We start from the raw sequence: 22,368 nt of genomic DNA, 5'->3' as shown, positions 1-22,368 counted from the left end.
ACGGTAAACGCCCATGCTGTTCCGATGCAAACTGGTGCGGTGACTCCACTTACCACTGTGACTGTCCCGTCTGTGTTGACTATAGGAAGAACAAGGAAGAAGAATGCTGGAGAAGCGGGCACGATTAAGAGGAAATCCTTGTCTGGAGTAAAACTAATTGACAGGATGTCCCTCTAAGACATCTGTTAATTCAATCATTTATGATTTCCTCTTGGAAAGTCAAAGAAGGTGGAAGATGCTTTTTTTAAACCACTTTTTCAGTCAGCTCCAGCACTCTTCGTCATAAGCATCCATTTTTCCATTTTGTTTATGAATTTTCAGCATGCATTGAAATCTTCAATAGTTGAATTGTGCGATTCACAAAATGGTCATATTTTTAAATGGGCGAAAATTGACGCCCGGTGAAATGAAATCTTCTCAAAATATAATCAAATCGACGTGGCCTTATGTGGAAAAAATGTATTGCACTTTTGACAGGATGTTCCTCTCGATACAACATTTGCACCGTTGGCTGGATGTTCTTTTAAAAAGTTTTTTTCATTTTATCGTTTATAGATCAATGTTTTCTCTTTATTCTATTCCTTTATATGGCACTGCTGATTTTTTAAAGATTCTATTTCACAACAATAATAATAAAAATAATAATAATATGGCGTTTAAAGTAAATGTTATGATGTAGAATTCACAATGTCAGCTTATTTGAACAAGATTGCCGGTCCAAGGTGTCGGATTCAAGCCCAAGCCTGTAGCTTCTCTATGTATTATAATGTCGTAACTTTAACTATCACTTGTCATTATTAATCTTTTAATGGCGAACAAAAAAAACTTAGTAAAACCCTAATTATCTAAAATTGGCTTTTTTTATTCATGGGACGGAAGGGGGTCATTCAGCCTCCTTTTTGTTATTTCCAAACGGCTTGGTGTACGAAAACCAAATGATGTAATCGTTAAGTTTGATCTTACTTGTCATTTTGGTATCATCGTGAAGTAACATGACGTAATTGTAATGTCATTAATGCGATTTTATTGGACAAACCTGTGTAAATATTTCTATTATACATAAAGGTATTTAACAAAACGTTAACCAAAAAGGGTTCCTTATTGGCAATATCTAAGACAGCCAAGACTTCTGTTGCATTGGCAACCAAATAGACGATAGAAAATGACGTCAGATGTCCGCCATCTTGGATCACGATCTAAAATTTTCTAAAATATTATTCTGTCTACACATTACAACGAAATCAAATAAAATGGACTGAAACATGTAAATTTTATTTTGTAAGAAAATAGCAGATAGTAAATACATTGGAGTCAAAATAACCTGATTATACAAAATATGGTCCGTAAATTTGGATTTTTACCAATGGCATCATCGAATTAGCATGATTATGAATATAAAACGATTAAGGTAGCATGAAATTACATTAGATGTCATAGGCAAATAAGTGTGGTTTAGTAATAAGGCCTCGAAACCTCATTGTTTAAACCTAAATACTTACTATAGGATTCGTGCAATACTTAATATAACAAATACCAGTGTTCTTACTTGCCACAGAAATGCATGTGCTTTTGCGCCTGTTATAATCAAAAAAGAAAAGTGCAAAGGTCGTCGAACTCTTGCATAGTAACAACCTTACTTCAGACTTATCACAATATTGCTTCTTATATTCGTACGTCTTCTAGATCAAAGGTGGGTGGTTCTTCGATAATACAATAAAATGGTTTTGAAAAAAAAGGTAGAGTGCGAACGTAGAAAAGGGATCACTTGCAGAGAATTGGAAGTAAGTGCACATATACATTTAAAATGATACATTATTTTAGAGATGTGGACTTAATGATAATGAAATGTAAGCAAATTTCGATTGATATGCAATCTGTTAAATCATCGATTTCAGAGTAGTTTGACAGTTGAACTCTGACCTCTAGCTTTGCATTTACGTATAGCGTGTTAACATATAGCCTCTGTATAGTAAGGTATATGAAGTATTTGTAGGTTCATTCCTCCTCTTGTATTTCTTCTGCTACATTCGGCCTATGTGCTTCCCAAATTCTGTCTTAACTGTATGTTATATGCAGTATTCGTGGGTTCATTCCTCCTCTTGTATCTCCTCTGCCACGTCAAGCCTTCCGATGTCCTTCAGTGCAGAGGCGAGGGAATCTCGGTAGGCGGCGCTGCCAGCCTGTTGTCTCCAGGCAACCAAAATCTGATGTGAACGGAAATACCGTTAGTTAATGTTTAACCATGGGCAGAAATATTTGTAAAGCTAAAGGTTCAGATGTACGTAGGCTGTCATAAGCAAATCTCCAAGCAGATCTTGCGTGGCATAAGCTGGGGAAGGAGTTTAGACGGCAGAGGAGTAAATTGGCCACAGCCGGCTAAACTCCGTCCCCAGCTTATGACACTGTCTTATGCCACGCAAGATCTGCTTGGAGATTAGTCATATGCTTGTTTATGGAGGGAATGCATTGTGAGGGTGCTGATTTTTTGGCAACTCCTCAGTGGAGGAGATATCTGTCCACCTTGTCCACCCAACCAGGATAAGGTCGTAGTAAAGCCATGTTGATTTGATCATATAGATGACGTCCGCATGCGCTTTAATTTTCGGCCGTTTCCAAAAATAAGAATTTTTTTTCAACCATACTGTAAATCATACAGAGCAGCTCCAAAAGAAGCAAATACATGCCGTGGATTGCAAAAACAATGCCACAGAATATTTCCAGGTCTAAGAAGATGTGAAAGATCAAAAATGAAGAATCTATTTTTAGGTATACTATATGTTGTGTGTTCAGTCTTATGTTTAGAATGTGTGGGGTCGCGTGGCGCGATCGGCAGCACATTGGGCTCAGGCCCAAGAGGTCCTGAGTTCTAATCCAGCTGCCGCGTCACTGATCTTGTGCCCTTGGGAAAGGCACTTTACACGACTTTCCTCACTTAAATCAAGTGTAAATGAGTACCTAGCAGCGGCTAGTGTCAAGGACAGGCCTTTGTGGCAGTGGTAGGCCTTAGGGGCATGTTCGGGCATGACGCACCCGCCATGACACACGAGTCAGGGGTAGGAGGAACCCCTTGCATCCTAGGAGGAAGTCCTCCTAGGAGACGGAAACTCCAAATAATAAACCTGCATCTGCTGGGGCCGTCTTACGTGGCAAACAGTTCTGTCCCTGTAGGGCTTAGTGTGCCAATAGACGAGAGGGAAACTCCAAATAATAAACCTGCATCTGCTGGGGCCGTCTTACGTGGCAAACAGTTCTGTCCCTGTAGGACTTAGTGTGCCAATAGAGGGTGGAGAAGGGAGTGCACACCCCTCCTTCACCTTAAACAGTCACGTGCAGGCCAGGCAGACTGGTCGTCTAATCAACCTTGTCTGCCTACCATTGATCTTCGGATTCGAAGAAACAGCCATCATCATCATCTTATGTTTAACCTTTCTTACCACTTAGATTTCATAATGAAGGGAACTTTATTGGGGGTCAAACTTTTTAATTTGCCAGTTTGCATCAGTTTTTGGTTTCCAGATGAATAACTGAATATGGCCTAATTTGGAAAGTATAAGCTTTTCCATCGTGTACTTATCATGTGTCATAAAAGAATATTCGAAGCTGTAAAATCCAGATGTTCTCTTACTAATCTTCCCCTAGCTGCAGTATCACTTTCACCCTCCAAGACACTTGGCTGCTGGGAATCCCCTTCGGAGAAAGGAAGAATGCAGACTAGCATGATGCAACTACGCACGCGCGGACTAAAAATTCTTGAGATACCTATCTGGGAATTCCTAACGAACGGACGCACACCATATACTATAAGGCGTCGCCACTGAGGCGTCGCCAAAAACTAGGAGTAAAAGGGTCAAGGGAGAACCTGGTATTGTTGCTCGGCGAGGTTGTGTGGGTAGCGGTGTTCGATACCGTCCAGTTGCGCGTCAGTTAGGCCCAAGGCCCGGCCCAGTCTCCTGCAGTCCTGTAGCTGTAGGGATTCTGCAACCTTCTGCAGCGTGTCGGGCTGCACGAGCTCAGGGTCTGCTTCACTGTGCGAAAAAAAAAGAAATTAGGTACGTTTTGAAGTTAGGCCATGTTGATTTGATTATATGGATGACATCCTCTGGGAACTCCATAACTGATGCGAGCGAGCGAATAAAAAAAAAAGTTTGGCCAAAAAAAAAAGTCGCCTCCAGTATGAAATCAAAGTGGCCAGGAAGGTTTAACATAGGATTAAACACACATAGTATGGTATACCAACAGTTAGGTGTAGGGACCAGTACATTATACGGGTGCAAGACATTTTTTTCTTCTTGGACCAATCCGAAAAAAATCAGAGGAACAGGTTTCGCCAATTCCAAATGGACACACTATGTCGGCAGGCATTTGGGGTCTTACCAGGGGCCAAGAAGACAACAAGAGGAAGTCAAGTAGAGTTTATAGTCAATTGTACCAAGTTTCTACAGTCAAAGGTACAGAGACAGTTAGCCTTTATTACTTGGAGATGGGATTTTTAAATGCCAGTGGGAGTCCAATAATCCACCAAACAGATTCCTTTGTAGCAAAACTGACCAATTACCATTGTTTTGAGTATTGCCAGTTCTCAAGTTTCCACGGACAATCAGGTCCAGGTTCAGATCCGGACCTGAAAATGATCCTCTGGACCTGAACGGGACCTGAATTTTCTGTACTGGTACCTCCCCCTACCAACAGTAGATTTTTTTCTTTCTGTCCTTTCACATCTTATTCTTTGAATTTAGATTTATTTTGACATTCTATGGCATTAGACTATGATTAGTTATCTGTTTTCAGATCCTTTTTTTTTTCAATCTACAGAATATTTGTGCTCATTTTACAGCTGCTTTGCACAATTTATTGTGTGGTCAAAAACTTCTTTTTTTTTGGAAACGGCCGAAAATTGGTGCGAGCGCGGATGTCATCCATATAATCAAATCAACATGGCCTTACTGGTAAATGTAGTATTCAAGCAGATGTATGGTACGTACAGTCACTGCGAGAAACGCGGCAAAAAGACGTACCAACAAGCTATACTCCTTAAGATCCATGGACATTGCAGTTTAGATCATTACTTTAGAATCACGAGCATTTTTTTCTTTTATTCTTAAGAAACAGGTTAAACATTAAAACCCCAACTCTATTTTGCCAAGTAAGCGCAGGCACAAGTACATTAATAAAGCGCAAGCTTGCGTGGTGTACTGTCAGGTTGCAGGGCCGGTCGACAGCCTTCCAGTTCCAAGTGAGGGTGCAGACAAGCTGTGAATCGCTTGAGGGCGCTTTCGAAAGATCACGCATGTGCAATGTTTCTGTGTGACACTTTGGATTTCAATACAAACTAAATGGCATCCGAGAATCTATGACGTTTACTTGGGCTGATGAAATACCTTTAACAATACTGTAACTATTAGTTTTCATACAGCAATGGGCAGCAGTAAGAACGGGTAGTAGTGTAGTAAACACTGTAATTCTTTGTTCAGTTTATCAATATGCCTGTGCATGTAAAATGTACTTCTGTATCATTACAATATGATGTTGAAAATACAGTGCCTGCTGATGCATTTTAGGTTTACGTTGCTAAAATGTATCCGATACATTTTAGCAACGTAAACCTAAAATGCATCAGCAGAGTCTTGCATCACTTTGGTTGAAACCTAATAGAATGAAAATAGATCCCTACCTAACGATCCTAATTTTGAGGCCGTTATTAGAAACACAGTATTTTTGCTAGGCCTTACCTTTCGTCGCACATCAGTTCATCTGCAATGTCTCGTCTATTTACAGTGACCAGCGCTTTTGATAACTTCTCACGACCCACGCTACACGAACAGTCCGCTTCTTCCTCCCACATTGTCAACATCCTGTACACTGTCTCCCGCAAGTCGCCACTGTAGTCCTTTTGCACTCGGTCTAACTTCGAGTCCGACAGGCCGAGCTCCCTTCCAAGTTCCCGCCACTCCGTTGACCTCAGTTGCTTAGCAACCAGCTGAAACGTGTGCTTATTGGGTCCTTCTTGACTGACAACGAGGTCGTAGACTCGTTCTGACCACTGCAGGTCAGGATGAGACAGAGAACCATTCTCGCGAGCGGATTCTTGAACAGCCTTTCGGTCGTAGGAATAAAAGGTGTCCCTGTGTTCCCTCAAAGCGCGACTGCTGAGAACTCTCTCGACGACGCTTGTCCCGGGACTACTTTCTTCAAGTACTTTACTCAACTTCCTTTGGATACGCTCCAACAGGTAGTAGCAGTACTCGCGATAGCCGCTAGGGTTCCTCACAACGATGTTACAAGCCATGTTGCCTTGGGACATCGCTATCAGTCCTTCGCTCTTGCCGTCTGTAAAGATCATGCCGTCTTTCCAGATGGCGGGTTTGACGGGGAAGGTGCCAGGGTGTTCCTTCAGAAGATCCGTTTGGAGACGAGGGAAGAAATCTGGAGAAAAACTGTCCGTGGCGTCTTTACAGGCAACTTGGCTGCCGAAATAGACGACAGGCTCGGACTTGGTCGGTTTCCAGATTTCTTTGAGCGGAGGGAGTCTGCGCAGAAGGCTCGGGAAGATGAAGTCTTGCCCGTCGAACGTGTGGCAGATCTGGAACTCCCGCAGGATTGAGACGAGGATCTTGGGGGAAACCGTCCGGGAGAAAACACGCGAGATCTCGCGGAAGGTCACGTGATCGTCGCTCTCTCGTTCGATGTGGTCGATGGGAAAGTTTTCGGGCGCGAGCAGAGGTCCGAACACATAGCCACACAGCCACGGAGGTGTGAGCACCACGATCGGATCAGAGGACGTCGTTTTGACGAGCAGAATCTGAAAAGGATTAGGGACGTGAAAGCGTGGAAGGAAACGTTGAAGATTCAACTTCAATATACAGTATTGCATAATGTTTAACAGTATTGTTTAATGCATTTTTTGTACACTTTTTAGGCATCAAGTACATATGAACTATGGAAATTAACGTTATATTGTTATGCATGAGGAAGAACATCAATTAAAAAGACAGACTGTGTACGTACTTTGGCTTGATATTCAGTCAGAGAATCTAACAGTTCTTTCTACAAAAAAAAGTATCAAGTTCCGCTGTTCTTTAGCCTACTTTCAAGCCTTGCAGAAAAAAAAAGAAGAAAAAAAGTTATAGCTCATGTAGCTAGCAATTCTCTTACTTCAGCAATGTCATTAAGATATTCTGTCGACTTGAGGAGGAAGTCTTCCTTCACGAGGGGATCAATCTCTTTGACGGCTTGCACATACTCCGGCCAGCGGAGGACGGGCGCACCACCCCCGAGGTTGTTCTTGCACCACCCCGGCACTTTCCTCACTATCTCGGAACACAGTTTCGGCAACTGCGGCTGGTCCTAGTGTTATGGAAGATTTATTCATATTGAAATGTTCCTAAAATCCATTAGTATCCGTTATATTTTTCTTTTCAATTTTTTTTCACCCATTTGTTCATGCTGCAGCTTATTTGTACCATTTACACTTGTACTTTTTGGAATGGACGAAAATTGATGCGAGCAAGGATGTCATAATATAATGCAAAAAAAAAAAAACACAACAACAACGCGGTCTTACCTTAGCAGCTACATTAAAGGATTGCATCAAAACATATCAGTGTTTCAAAATGCCTAGAACTTTGTGGCAATTATGGAAAGGCGACGTCTTCAGTGAGATGATAATTGCACATTAGAGATAAGACGTAACGCCGGGTCACCTTTATCCGCCAGTAACCTATATTCGGTTGTTGAAAAGCAGGATATTTTGGGATATAAATTCGACGGATGATATGGTAGTTTCAATCTGCAATATTTTGAAGATATTGCAACTTTAAACCACCGTCCGTCGAATTTATACTCCTAAATGTCCTGCCATTTTTAGACAACGGAGATAGGTTACCTAGCAAATAAAGGTGAACTAGAATTACCTTCAAGACTTCCTGTTTAAGGCACGCCAGGTGTTTTCTGAGTCTGTCCATGTCCGGTGACTGGGACACCACACAGTCTAACACGAAGGTCTCCGTGGAGATGTCCAGTTGGTGCCGGAACTGTCCCCTCATGGACCTCAGTAGAGCAGCGGCCCGGGACATACCTGTGGTGTAATATTTATTACCTCCATGAAAACACCTTTCTCACGCGGCGGCCATGATAGATCGAAAACGAGGTCAATGAGGCAAACAAAGGCTCTCTATCATAATTAGCCATTCAACCAATGATAGCCTGGCAATCAGGAAAGAGACAATAAGAAAATGGCTGCATGTCGGATCCTTCAAATATTGGTGTGTGACCTTGGTACTTCAGCAGAAAATTTTGGTTGTTGTATCTTTTGTCCTGGACATGCTATGGTCTTATGATTTTTTGTGGCAGATAAAGTTTGGCGTAAGAAAGAAGTGATTTAAGTTCGTCCCATTAGTAGCTTGTTTCATGTTGAATTGTATTCGTTGGTGGCCAACCTTTGCTTACTGTAATTAGGAGCTAAAAACTTATGCACACTAGGCACATCTAGTCCGCAAACGATTCTAAAGGCGAGTCCATAAAGTTTTAGCGTTTTGATGAACAACGTAACTATGACTAATCACTATCTTAAAGTTGATCTAAATAAACTAGACCTCATCCCTATAACTTGCAGCTTATTGAAACAGGCATTTTGCATTCGTGTTTCTTACTTGTTGCTTTACCTAATTCTCGGAAATGCCAGTTACATTACTTCAGATATCTGTATGAAAAAGGTTTGAGACCAGTATGTTATTTTTTTGGTCTTCCTTTCTTATTTGTTTGGAAAATTCACCTTTCTGTTTGTCAATCTTGTCTCCATGACTACCGACCAGCACGACCTTTGGAGAGACGCTCGGGTCCGCGTTTCCGGCTTTGATCATCCGAAGCCACCTCTGCAGCTGAAGATGAGATACAATATATCAGTACTCAATACTAGCTGTGTCTACATAGGCCACAGCAAGTAAATATTATGGATGGAATCAACGCGCGCATTAATTTTCGCCTGATTTCAGAAAAAAAACAAGATTTTTTCTTCTGCAGGGATGGTCAACATGACCATAAAGTACCAAAATGAGCAGATATATTGGGTTGTAGTATAGCCTAATGATTGTACTTGTAGAAGTGACACTTGCGAGGTACCCAGGACTGTAGTTGTAGAAATGAAACTTAGTTGTAAAAGTGACACCAATATCGAGGCTATTAGTGTGATTACCAACTTTGTTGGTGATGCCAGTCTACCACTCTAGTGTCACTTTTACCACACCAGTACATGTCTTGAATACAGGAATGAATGCCTTATTAGCTCTGATACCATGTTTTGTCCCTTTAATTCTTTTTACAACAGTCATCACAACTTTATGGTGCCTATTTTTGAAAATGTAGCCATCTTGTTTTTTTCACCCATCTTGTTTTTTTTTCGTCCTATCGCACTATTTTTGCAGTCCGCAGAGGATGTCATCCATAAAATTTACTTGCTGTGGCCATATATACCATAGATTATCATGGAAGCCCATCTGTGTCTTTTGTAATCATAGTACAATGCTAAGCTTTCTTCCAACACAAAAGCATACACGGACCCAATTTTCAACGACCACTGTCGCCTTCTTCAGGATCAATACTGATGGCTAATCACATCACTAAATTTTCAGAATGTAAACTCACGAGAGTTACAGACACGTGATCTTGCGGATGAGCAAATTGGTCGAAAGTGCTAGGAAGTTTATAACGCCCACTGTCTCTATATATTGCAAATGTAGCAGCGCTGTTTTTTATTCTACATGACTCATATTTTTGTTTTGTGAACCTTGGTTTGATAATTTTTAATAATCTTTATTTTTGCATATGGTTTGAAGTCTCTGTCTAATAATTGTTCTTTTTCCTAATGGTTTAGTACCTATTGACTTTGTTAAATTTTAAGTGTATCCTGTCTCCGCCTCTTTAGCACTTGGGCCACACAATTGTGAAACCCCCACACGTGCGATGGTGCGGTGTGAGATGGAGCAAACCCTTCTGTCTGGAGTTGGTGATTCATTTCAAATCACCCGGACGGGAGACCTGGCGCATCCCCGTCTTGTAATTAGCCAGCGAAAGGGTATGTCATCCCGTAAGGGGCGGTATAACCCCGCCGTGTGTAAAACATGTGCGATCATGTGTGTATGGCGGCTTTGAAGAGGTGACCTTTGACACCTGTTTCGCCATGCCCTCCATTGTCATCGTATATGGAGAATCCTAATAAATAAATAAATAAACCATGCACAGTGCTAGTCCTGATACATGTACACCATCAACCTATGACAAACTTCATTCAATTTTCACCCATAGCAAACAAATATAATCCAATACCTGTTGTGTCTGAGTTTCTGCGTCATCAGTTATGTTGTAGACTGTGACGTAGACCCCAAGTTTTGCGTGCATCAGCATGGCGTGGGTGACGTAGTACTCAGCCTGTCCCGCGAAATCAAAGATGGCGAACTCTCCCGCATTCGGCACGGTCATGTTTCCCACGTCAACCCCAGCCGTTGGGCTCCGGACTTCTGTGTCTGTCTGTTTGTGTTTCTCCCTCGTAAACACGGCTTTTATTCCAGTCTGTATACAGAATAATACGCGTTAAAATAAAAATTTGATACTTCAACGTTCTGAAAATGTGATACAGATATGAATCGAAGAGTTACGTTTTGAGACTTATGAACTAAACAGAGAGTCATCGATATATTAGGAGTAAAGTTACCTGAACTTTCTTCCCGAAAACATAAACAATTTCCGAAAATAGTTTCATCAGGTTGGTAGAATATAGGAGAATTCTTGTACACAACCAGGTTAAACTTTCTTGTACTTGCTTACGTTTCGGTGCCTATCAGACACCTTCCTCAGAGCTTCTGACTGGAGTTTGCTTATACATATAGCGGCGAGAAGCAGAACTCCAGTCAGAAGCTCTGAGGAAGGTGTATGATAGACACCGAAACGTAAGCAAGTAAGTTTAACCTGGATATGTACAAGAATTTTCCTATATCCTAGTATAAACAATTTCGTCAAGTGACTTATTATAACATAAGTACAATATGCTTCAACGATTTGAAAATGCGACATAGATATGTATCAAAGAGATATGAGTTGGGACTTTTGACGTTTTCTACGAAAAACCAAGAGAGTCATCGATATATTTGGAGCAAATTTAAAGTTCCCCCAAATGTCTTCAATAAATGTAACAATTTGGAAAGTATGTAATCAAAAACAAATCAACATGAGTACGTTGATGTTTTTTTTGTATAAAAATAAATTGATTACTTACTTACTTACTTAATTAATCTGAATTAAAATTTTGCTCCAAGTTGCCTATTAGGAATTAGTGACGTACTCTTGCCGAATAAAGTGAACCAATCAGAGTACACTTTCAGATTATCTTCCACATAAGGGAGAGGTGACGTAATCTTACCCGGCATAGTGAACCAATCAGAGTGGACTTTCAGATTAACTTCAAAATAAGGGAGAGGTGACGTAATCTTACACGACAGAGTGAGCCAATCAGAGATGACTTTCAGATTTGCTCCAACTTCCAAATAAGGGACAGGTAACGTAATCTTACCCGACAGAGTGAACCAATCAGAGGGGACTTTCAGATTAACTTCAAAATAAGGGAGAGGTGACGTAATCTTACACGACAGAGTGAGCCAATCAGAGTTGACTTTCAGATTTGCTCCAGCTTCCAAATAAGGGAAAGGTGACGTAATCTTACCCGACAGAGTGAACCAATCAGCGTCGACTTTCCGGTCGCCTCGTCTCCACAGACAAGCAGCTTGATCTTGTTGACCTTGACTCCGCCATCTTTAGACAGAAGGTCATGTTGCATAATCTGCCTGTCAATCTGCTTTTGCCTCGCCTGTGGGAAAAATTGACAGTATCTATAACAACGCTAGGTTGGTCATTATAGATAGAAATCTACTTCAGAAAATTCAGTATTTTGTGTGACAAAGACGCCCATAAATCATCCCGTCAGAAGATCGGTTTTAATGTCAGTCAAAGTTGCATCAGAACGTATCGTTGCGTTGTACTTGATAAGAACGTATACGCAATGGAAAGGCGTTAAATTAAAAGTAGTACAGTACCCTTATCAGCTTTCTAACTGACTGCGATCCGGCAACGTCCAAAGGGGACAGGTTCTCCTGTAGAAAAGGAAAATTGATATCTAAAAGAACTTTTGCTCTTGATTGTTAGAAGCAAGTTAAAGGATACACACAGTGCACTGAAAATATTTATATTTCCACACTCTTTTTCTGTCTTCTGTAAGTTTCCATGCAGTCTTAGTAGCAGGATATGTATTTTCACGGGGAGGCCCTTCTCTTCAACGTGTTCGAGGCACCTCCTCGTGACCGCCTTTTACGTCCCTTCCGAAACACGGACGCAGCCCCAGCCGAGATGTCATTTGAAAGGATTGAACCGGAGTCTCCCAGATACCAACGTATTGGAACCATGAGCTCAACCGTGAGGCTGCTACCAGTTGAGCTACAGGGAGATCTAGATACCTCGTACTCTGCATAGGGGATATCAAATGCATAACTTTGTTGACTAGCCTTTTTGTGTTTCTTCGTCTTCTGCCACATTACCAAAAACCGTTCCAGAATTAGAGGGCGCAACCTGTCATCTTCAGACCGAATATGATCTGTGTGTAGCCTAGGGATAGAAGGTTAGACGGACTTTTCTTCACAAGCCTCTAAATCCGAAAATAATTTCATCACGCTGGTAGATTAAAGGAGTTTTCTTTTACTCAATTAGTTTTTCTCACCTGATGACGTTTCGACGTCTGTCAGACATCTTCCTAAGAGCTTCTCATTGGAGTTCTGCCACATATAGCGTCGAGAAGCAGAACTCCAGTTAGAAGCTCTGAGGAAGATGTCTGACAGACATCGAAATGTCAGTAGGTGAGAAAAAAAGTGTTAAAGAAAAATCTTATGTCCTAGCCTCTAAATATTTTCTAACCTTGTTCCTCGCGAAGACGTCCGCGCCCTGACTCAGCAACAGTTTCACAGCCTCGATGTGGTCCCCTGCGGCTGCGCAGTGGAGGGGAGCATTCTCTGCCTGAGATAAAAGATGGCGGCGAGGAAAAAATGTTATTGTGGATAAAGGCAAGGTCAAGCTAGTCACCGCGCGGCGTCGCTATGGCTCGAATTTTCAGACAAGCACACCGTGTCACCATTTTTATTCGTGGTAAGTCCATGGGGTCTTTTACGTGCTTGACGCCTGAGTCTTATAAATGCCCCCCCCCCGTCATGGCGCAGCGGCTTTTAAGTCGCCATCCGAATTTACAAATGCATGAAATCATCGGAGGTTCCCAAAGCGATGGAACCTCCGCACTCTGGATTTTGATCCATGTTTCAAACAGTGACAGCAAGCAACTTCAGATTTTCATAGAAACATATTCTAACAGCGTTACAAACTTCTCGCTGTAAGAATAAGCTCACATCCGTTAGAAATAGAAACAGCTCCCTGCCCACGAGAGATTTTGTACATATTGCCCAATGAATGCCGTGGAAAATGAAACACATTTTATCAGTCAGTGTACCCACTATGAAACCGAAAGAAACACACTATTTTAAACAGTTATCACTATTTCACCAAGCTTTTACCATCTAAGTGATCACCAAAAGACTATATTTCTACTAAAAGTGCAAATCCCACCATCATACAGAACGTGGTACAGTTCATTAACCACTGCCTTCAAAGAAGAAGTCAAACCCGACAATAGTATTCATAGTCATCATGTAGTTGATTAGACACTATTTCTATGTACCACTCTGTATTTACTTCTCTTAGTTCTTGAGATTGTATATGCAATTAGCCCTGGGGCACGACTTTGCAAAAATAAACTACGTTATGCCCGTACCTTGTCTTTGATGTTGATATTGCTCCCATTGGACAGGAGTATCTGTGCTGCCCTCACGTGACCACCCAGCGCGCTGCGATGTAACGGTGTTTGATGTTCCTTTCAAAATGACAATAGCATATTCTTCAACCAGATACACTGCTCCGTAAATGCCTAAGCCACTAAAACTGACGATAGATACACAAATACACTAGAAAGGTAACATTTGTGCCCATTGCCACATGGCCTAGCCTAACAAACCATTGTTCTGTTTATACACACGCGTACGCACACACATTCATCCACAAGTATTCGGTAGCTCTGCCCTATCACTTGCTACATAATTAAAACGAACAACAGAGTGTCTGTAATTAGTTTACCAGTAACCATGGTTACAGGCTTACAGCCATCTCGTCAAGGTCATTGACCTAAACAGAAGAAGAGAAAGACATAGAGTAGAAACAACATGTTTCCATTTTGTGGTATTTTCTGTTCTATTCTGGAACTTTTAGAGTGGGTTCTAACCTCGTCGGTTGCGTTGACCGCACCGCCTTTTGCAAGCAGCAGCTCTACTACTCCGTTCCTGCCCTGTCCAGCGGCGCTGTGGAGGGGCGTCTCATGAGCCTGTGTGCGGAATGTGCGACTACATTCAGTCTCATGAGCCTGTGTGTGGAATGTGCGACTACATTCAGTCTCATGAGCCTGTGTGCGGAATGTGCGACTACATTCAGTCTCATGAGTCTGTGTTCGGAATGTGTGACTACATTCAGTCTCATGAGCCTGTGTTCGGAATGTGCGACTACATTCAGTCTCATGTGCCTGTGTGCGGAATGTGCGACTACATTCAGTCTCATGAGCCTGTGTGCGGAATGTGAGACTACATTGAGTCTCGTGAGCCTGTCAGTAGAATGTGCGACTACATCCAGTCTCATGAGCCTTTGTTCGGAATGTGTGACTACATTCAGTCTCATGAGCCTGTGTGCTGAATGTGCGACTGCATTCAGTCTCATGAGCCTGTGTGCGGAATGTGCGACTACATTCAGTCTCATGAGCCTGTGTGCGGAATGTGCGACTACATTCAGTCTCATGAGCCTTTGTTCGGAATGTGTGACTACATTCAGTCTCATGAGCCTGTGTGCTGAATGTGCGACTACATTCAGTCTCATGAGCCTGTGTGCGGAATGTGCGACTACATTCAGTCTCATGAGCCTGTGTGCGGAATGTGCGACTACATTCAGTCTCATGAGCCTGTGTGCGAAATGTGCGACTACTTTTAGTCTCATGAGCCTGTGTTCGGAATGTGCGTGAGCCTGTGAGTGGAATGGGATGCTACATTTACAGAATGATTTAGACTAATTTGAGACAAGGTCGCATTCCGTACTAAAGAACCTACTATGGAATAAACTATAATACCAATCCATTTTGCCTCTTTTTTTTGTCATCGATGCTATTGATCCAGCTAGAACATAACCTTGAGCGTACCGCAAAGTCCTTGACATTGACCTCCGCACCCTTGGTGATGAGAATCTGGGAGATCTTGACGCGACCCTTGGCAGCTGCCTCGTGCAGGGGAGTCCTTCTGAGCTGTTGAGATCAGGATAGAAGTAATCAATATCAGAGCAATGCAGTTAACATCTAAAAGGACTGCGGATTCTGGCATATAACTTTAGGCCACGGCAAGTAAATTTTATGGATGACATCAGCGCGCTCATTAATTTTTGCCTGATTTCAGAAAGAAAAAAAAAAAACAAGAACTTTTTTCCTCTTCGGGGATGGTCAGATAGACCAAAATAGGCGCTAGGCAAATATGTTGTGTTGTGGCCTAATAATCATACTTGTAGAAGTGACACTAGGGAGGTAGCCATGACTGTAGTTGTAGATCACTTCTTTAATACAGGGATGAATGCCTTGTTATTACCTCCATGAAATGTCATGGAATGGAGGTTATATTTTCTGTTATGTGTCTCTGTCTGTGTACAAGATTACTCAAGAACGGCTGGATGGATTGGTTTCATACTTGTTGTGTTGGTGGGGTGTGATGAAAGCTCGAATCGATGAGATATTGGGCGCCGTATCTGTCGTTATAATCAATGTAATAATATCAGAAATCACCCCTATATCTGCGATATATTGGAACAGGCATCGTGCTTTAAGTGTTTGTTAATGGGCTTAGCTCCAAGCAGGTAGTGAGGTGATTTGTATGACAGCTGTTTGGGGAAAACCGAGTTTTTTTTAAATATGATAATTAATTTTATTTATGTCTGCTTAGGATATCATGGAGATGTGAAGCGTAAGTATAATGTAAGAAGTTGAGGTACATTTAACGGTAATGCTTAACAGGTATGGATGTCTCACATACTGTACTGCTGATTTGAGTGACATGGTGATTAAAATGCCATTAGGTCCTCTCATCTTAGATGGGTTGGGTGTCAGAAGTTTTATAGGCGATACAGATGTTCTGATTTCGTTACGATAAGGGACAGTTGTTAGTTGTCTCCTTCGTAGCCAATGGTACTTGTTTTTTAGCAGACGGGGTTGGCGCCAAGTATTCATCTTACAGTTGGTGTAGGGATGTCAGAGGAAAGTGTGCATCTCGTTTTTGTAACGTGTGAACAGCTGATGTTATTACATATTGGTGGAAAATCAAATCACCATCTGACTAAAGTTGGCCACATCTCTTCTTCTTTCTGAGTTTCCCAACTTCCTCCCACCACACCGCTCTGAGGCACATAGTCGAACCTCAATAATGCTGACAACCTTAGACAGTTTAAATGCCAAACATCAAGCTTAAGGAACACCATGCTACCATATGCCGTCGACCTCTTAAACACACATTACACAATTAAGTGTCACATTTTAATAATTACTAATCAGATGGACATCCTCTGTGTCATTAAATAAATACACCACTACTTTCCCATAACATTTATAACCATTACTCTCAAATACAACCGACTATAAACATACATACCATCCACAAAAAAGCAATAAATATTTCATGGAGGTATGAGGTCCCCGAACTCTAGTTTGTGATGTTGTGTTTTGTCACTCCAAATCTTGTTACGATGATGTTTATGGTGTCTAGTTTGAAAATTTAGTCATCTTGTTTTTTTATCCATCTTGTTTTTTTTCGCGCTATCTCATTATTTTCGCACTCTGCATAGGATGCCATCCAAAGAATTTACTTGCTGTGGCCTTATGTAAAACTCAATTATAATTATCTTTTCCTTTTCCTTTTATTTATTTTTTACATTGCAATTCCATAACAAGTCGCTAGATCACCCAAGCTAGCCATTTGTATAGGTCTCATCAAGATCTACACACATCAAGTACAAAGACAATCTATCCAGGTATTCTCGAGTTCTAATTGTGTTGACGGACACACATACACAGATACGCTCGCTCGCACGCACACACACTCACACACATACACACACACAAGCACACACACACAGACACACACATACAGACACACACACACACACACACTGACAGGTATAAGCTGGCAAAAAACATTTAACTTCTTGCTTAAGGTAACAAACAAGTAATAATAAAACAGCAAAAGGGGGATAAAAATTCGAGGGAACAAAAGTACCGCGTCTTTGGCGTTGACATCGGCTCTCTTCGCCACCAGCCACTCTAGAGCCGGTAGTTTACCGCGGGACGCTGCGTAGTGTAAAGCACTTCTCATCTTTCACACACAAGAAAACAAAAGTTACTGACAACAAAAGTAACACAAAACAAAAATGTGCCAGCAACGTATGCAACTGATTTTTCTGTAAACAAATCAAATGTAAACACATCTTTCTACCACATTGAGAACGCTGACGTGCCTTTTTTTTGTATTGGCGTTACTGTACATGCATAGAAACATACACTTAGTTATTACTTAGTAACATTACCATTTTCAGAACTACGTTTATGAAGGTTGAACACCGAGGTAAACAGTATTCAAATGTAATTTAATCTTTACAACTGGATAAAAGTTAAACTGAAGAAGAGTGATGGATGTCACTCGAAACGTCCGGAAGTAAATTTCCAATGTCTTTCCAGTTGTAGAGATCGAATTGTATTTGAACATTTACAGAACTAATTTACCATTTACCGAGAAGTGATATCTTTTAGTTTTTTTTTCCTTACCGAACCCTTTTCCTTAATGTTAATGTCTCCTCCGCCCTTCTTGAAGGATCTAAGACCGGACACATCGCCTTCTCGAGACGCCTTGAAGAAGTTCTTCTCCATTCTGAAGACACAAAATATCACTTACACCAACTTCAGCAACAGGCAACATCTTAATGAAACGAGGACAAACTCCAACACAAACATTGGAACTTTCGACTCACAAATTTTTACAACGATAGAATCATTGTTTTAACATTGTCAAGACGTTAAACTTGCGTCTCAAAGAAAGTGACAGTAGCTGGCATCTAAACATTATATTTAAAACTATGAAGACAGGAACAAGTCGATCTTAATAGTTGTGATGTTTCCTGTTTCTGCTTCTGTTGTTGCAGCGCCCCCTGGTTCAAATTTTTGGGTAGTGCAGAAGGGATCATTGGCGTATCAAAAAGGATAAAAAAGATAATGCAAAACCTTATGCCCACTTCAATTTCCGTACGACAATATATCATTACATTTATCTAGAATTGGGAGGAAATATCTTTAATTTTGCAAACCCTATTATAGTATATTTCAAGTAGACCTGTTGTGTTGGATACTAGTATTGAATCTTGAGTGCGTATTGCGTGCCAGGTAAGAAATGTGAACAAAAAACAAAAGCTACTGTATTTCAACGTCATAATCTTCTAAAGAATCAATACTATTATACAAGCCTGTCTGCCTCAATACCCACTTGTGCTTAACAGTTGCACAAATGAGTGAGTATTGGGCAGTTAACCGAGGTACAATGTAACCATGATTAGCGGTGAGTATGCATAATTCATAAGGGCACACAGAACAAGTCGTACGTTCTGCTACAATTCTTTTGTGAAACGTGACCAGAATGCAAAGTGAAGGGTTGATCCAAAAACGTTCTCAGTAAAAAGGGAGGGGTGTATATCAGTGGCGTCGAATGGCTCAGTGGTTTGGCTAGAGACACGATATATCGAGAGGTCACGAATGCTTATACCGTAGAACCAATAGTGTAAATGAGATGATAGACCCAACATGTTGACTTATTCATACCTGTAGAAATCCATATATGTCTGTTTAGTTGTACTGTAAGTAGTTGTTATGGACCTTACGAAAGTCGCTGTACTTTTATCGTGTCGATACAGATTTCTTCAGTGATAGATCCATTGCATTCATGTCTAGATGTTGTGTTCCTTGGAAATGCACTTGATATGACTTTTCTCCTCACTTTATCTAGTAGCCTGGTTACCAAACCCCAGCCCGATCTGAAGTATCTATCGTGCAGGGGTCTGGCAGGATGACATAGGAACTATATATATCAGTCTCAATTTTGCCCCTTCTAGTGGGCAAAAAAACTCCAACAATAGAACAGTAGCAGGATCAGCAGGAGGTAATTACACCCCACCATGATTGGTTAAAGACCCCCAACTGTATTTTTTGAATCCATAACAGTGACCACTAAGTACCTGATTCGCTACAGTGATAGCCTGTTGACCAACTGTGATGTGTTGTAGCTGGCTACCTGTGGTGTGAGTGGTCATCAATCCTAGGTTCTCCTCCCTCTGATCAAGGGACTTCGAAAACCTTTCTACAGCCATCCTGCCAGACCCAACACGAAAGATATCTGAGGTTGGGGTATGGTATCCAGGCTATTTATCTAGGTGTAAAATGGGTACTGGACTTCGGTTGGGGAGGTTAAAGGCAGTGGAAGGGGAGGGATAGGCGCCGCCTTCTAATACCGAGTCATAGACACAGTGGTTAACAACCCACTGCCCCTACGGCCTAAAAATGTATGAAACTACATTTACCAAATCGTCATGAACTCATATTGCATTGTTACCGCCTCCCTATTTTACTGTGTAAATAGATGATTTTTGTGCTACATTTATTTCATTTTACTAACATGCGCCTGAGAAAATGAACTGAAAAGTTTGACTGCATTCTGTCATATCTGTGGGGAATTATCACCCACGCAACTACATTGTTTGAGAATATCTTCCAAGTCCACCTTAGTGAAGAGTAAGAAGGATGCAAGTATAAAAGTCCGTCTCAAATTACGACAAATTTAGGCCTAGAAAAAATGATTATGTTTCCGATCAAGTCCCTGACAAAATAGGATTGGTTAGGTTTCTAATTTTTGTCCCTTTTTAAAGATTTTGGCCAAAGTGATCCAACAATGTAAAGCCGAAATCATGTTCTACTTATATTGTGTTCCATTTCAACAAAAATGAAGAAAACACGCTGGAAAACCATTCTACGAAATTTTCATCACTTAGACATCAGATCAAAAATTTCATGTCCCTTGTCAGTGCTATTGTTCGATTAAACAAGGCTAAGTTTTTACTACAGTCATATCAGAAAACACGATATTTTTTCTTACACGCCACACTAAATTTAGTATAGATTATAGAAGTATATAATCTCTTTACATATGACAGTGAATAAGTATCGTCCCCCTCAACAATGCCTCAAAGACAAATAAATGTCAACTCGAATCATCCCCAATGATTCATTACCCATTTATTTTACGTTATCAATACACTACATGCCAAATAGTTCTCCCTCGGTCACCCAAAGATATCCACAAAGTCGCCTTAGTCTTATCAAAATGAATACGTGGTATATTAAAAGGACTAGAACAAGCAAAAACGGTCTCAAGCTGTTTATAAGCGATATAGTGAAACCGCTGAAATATAACACCACTCTTCTTAGTAGCTGATTCACCTACTATATTAAGGATATGCTTACGCACGGACCAAAAACTTGGCACCATATTTGTATGCAAAGGTTGGTATTCTATCTATGATAGCTTCTTCGCTGTTTGTGCTTATCAAATGCTTTATATAGCTATGCACTGAAGGCCAGAATACATTATGGTGTGTCACTGCCTGTGTTTTGTATGATAGTTCTATCTGATTATGGCAGCCTGCAAGACTACCGTTCTACTGACACACCCATATGGCCAGTGTATACTTAGTAAATAAGGCGTACGTGTCCATTATATACCACAAACAGTAGTTTAGTTTCTTTTTGTAGACCGTAACACTTACCTTCTTAGTGCAACACCTTACAAGACTAAGACGTATGGCCTCTATATGGATAAGACGAAGACATATCTTCCGCTGGTGATTTGGCTAAATTTCAGACACTGTGTCACGGAACTTGCCCTGCAACTTCCTGCTCGGACGAAACCATTGATTTCTTGGAGGGGGGGTCTCATATACACTCCGTACATACTAGTAGTCCTGAAGGCTTTCCCTATTAGCAATAAAATGTTTTCTTAGTTTTCTTCACATAATTGTTGATAAACGTTTCCCATATGTACAGTTTTGAAAAGTTTAATAAAATACCATATGACATGTATATGTTTGGAATGGTATAGCCAGGATTGTTAACAATCGGTTGCTTTTTCTAACAACAAACAAGAGTTCCGCATTAAAGATACATGAATGTGTCATGTAGACACAGCAAGGGTCTGTTTTGTCACCATCAGTGAGGTACAGGGGACGTGTCAGTAATGCTCGTGGCGGGGTTGTACAACGAATTAGGTGGATAGGGGAAAGTACACAAATGTCATGCGTGTGTGTGTGCTTGTGTGTGTGAGTGCTTGTGTAATGTCTTACTTTATATGTATGTATGTGTGTGTGTGTGTGTGTGTGTGTATCTATACTATGTGTGTGTGTATGGGATAGTGTGTATTTGTCTGTGTGTGTGTGTGTGTGTGTGTGTGTGATTGAATATTTGTATATTTTTCTTTCTGTATGTATGTTTGTGTATAACGTTATGCATATGTGTATGTATGGATCTTTGGAAACGTTAGCGAAACAAACAAATTACCAATTCTACTCTTGCTCAAAAGTTGTAAATTGCTATACAAAACTACGCTAACATTACTTTTCGTTTTTACAACTATTACCCTAAAACCCCAAACTCCTATCTCACAAACTTAATGGTTTTCCTCCTATCGAGAAGAAATTCACCACGCGTCCTCTAGGCTAATCTTAGATATGTGTTAAGAGGGGCATTGTTTTAGGGCGCTATTATAGTGAGAGGGGATCAATATTTTATGCAGTTGCAGTTTTCTTTCATCGCCCTGGAGTCATATGCCAACAGGGCACACCCAAATTACTTTCGTACCGGCGACCGCTTGAAAAAGGGTGCACCATGCTGGGAAGAGTAGTAAGTAGGCGGTATCTCACTGCACTTGCGGCGCCGGCGTGGCACTGTGGGGTTCGTCCACTGTGGGGTTCGTCCACTGCGACACTGTTGTGTTATTTTCGCCGATTTTTTATAAACTAGATATTGCGTAATACGTAAAAGTATGACTTAGAAGACAACAAACGTAAAACAATTCGTTCTTCTGAAATTCGTTGAGTAATCTTTTGAACCCCGCAGTGCCGCAC

General features: G+C 41.0%; 1 protein-coding gene across 1 annotated transcript; it reads right to left on the bottom strand.

Moving 5' to 3' along the window:
- Positions 1 to 1,256: 1,256 nt before the first annotated feature.
- On the bottom strand, positions 1,257 to 21,136 carry LOC118430777 (death-associated protein kinase 1-like). The gene is made up of 16 exons (XM_035841798.1): positions 21,016 to 21,136; positions 17,975 to 18,077; positions 17,430 to 17,525; positions 15,317 to 15,418; positions 14,360 to 14,458; positions 13,856 to 13,954; positions 12,952 to 13,050; positions 12,081 to 12,137; positions 11,711 to 11,854; positions 10,321 to 10,563; positions 8,771 to 8,876; positions 7,911 to 8,074; positions 7,153 to 7,344; positions 5,730 to 6,799; positions 3,860 to 4,025; positions 1,257 to 2,204 (listed from the first exon to the last, which is right to left on the bottom strand). Exons 2-16 carry the CDS (start codon positions 18,074 to 18,076, stop codon positions 2,088 to 2,090), a joined length of 2,856 nt encoding a protein of 951 aa, XP_035697691.1. The 5' UTR covers position 18,077; positions 21,016 to 21,136; the 3' UTR covers positions 1,257 to 2,087.
- Positions 21,137 to 22,368: the final 1,232 nt, after the last annotated feature.

Source organism: Branchiostoma floridae, chromosome 14 (assembly GCF_000003815.2).
Source record: "Branchiostoma floridae strain S238N-H82 chromosome 14, Bfl_VNyyK, whole genome shotgun sequence".
Taxonomy (NCBI): Eukaryota; Metazoa; Chordata; class Leptocardii; order Amphioxiformes; family Branchiostomatidae; genus Branchiostoma; species Branchiostoma floridae.
Note: the sequence above shows the minus strand (reverse complement) of the source record. Positions and strands in the feature narration are given on the sequence as shown.

Bases quoted from the DNA above. Each gene is read 5' to 3' on its own strand.
- LOC118430777 (XM_035841798.1), bottom strand. From the start codon at position 18,076: ATGGAGAAGAACTTCTTCAAGGCGTCTCGAGAAGGCGATGTGTCCGGT. The intron at 10,564-11,710 runs GTAAGATTACGT...TTCTGTATACAG, and splicing joins TGATTGGTTCACTCTGTCGG to ACTGGAATAAAAGCCGTGTT. The intron at 8,877-10,320 runs GTATTGGATTAT...TCTCATCTTCAG, and splicing joins CAGAAACTCAGACACAACAG to CTGCAGAGGTGGCTTCGGAT.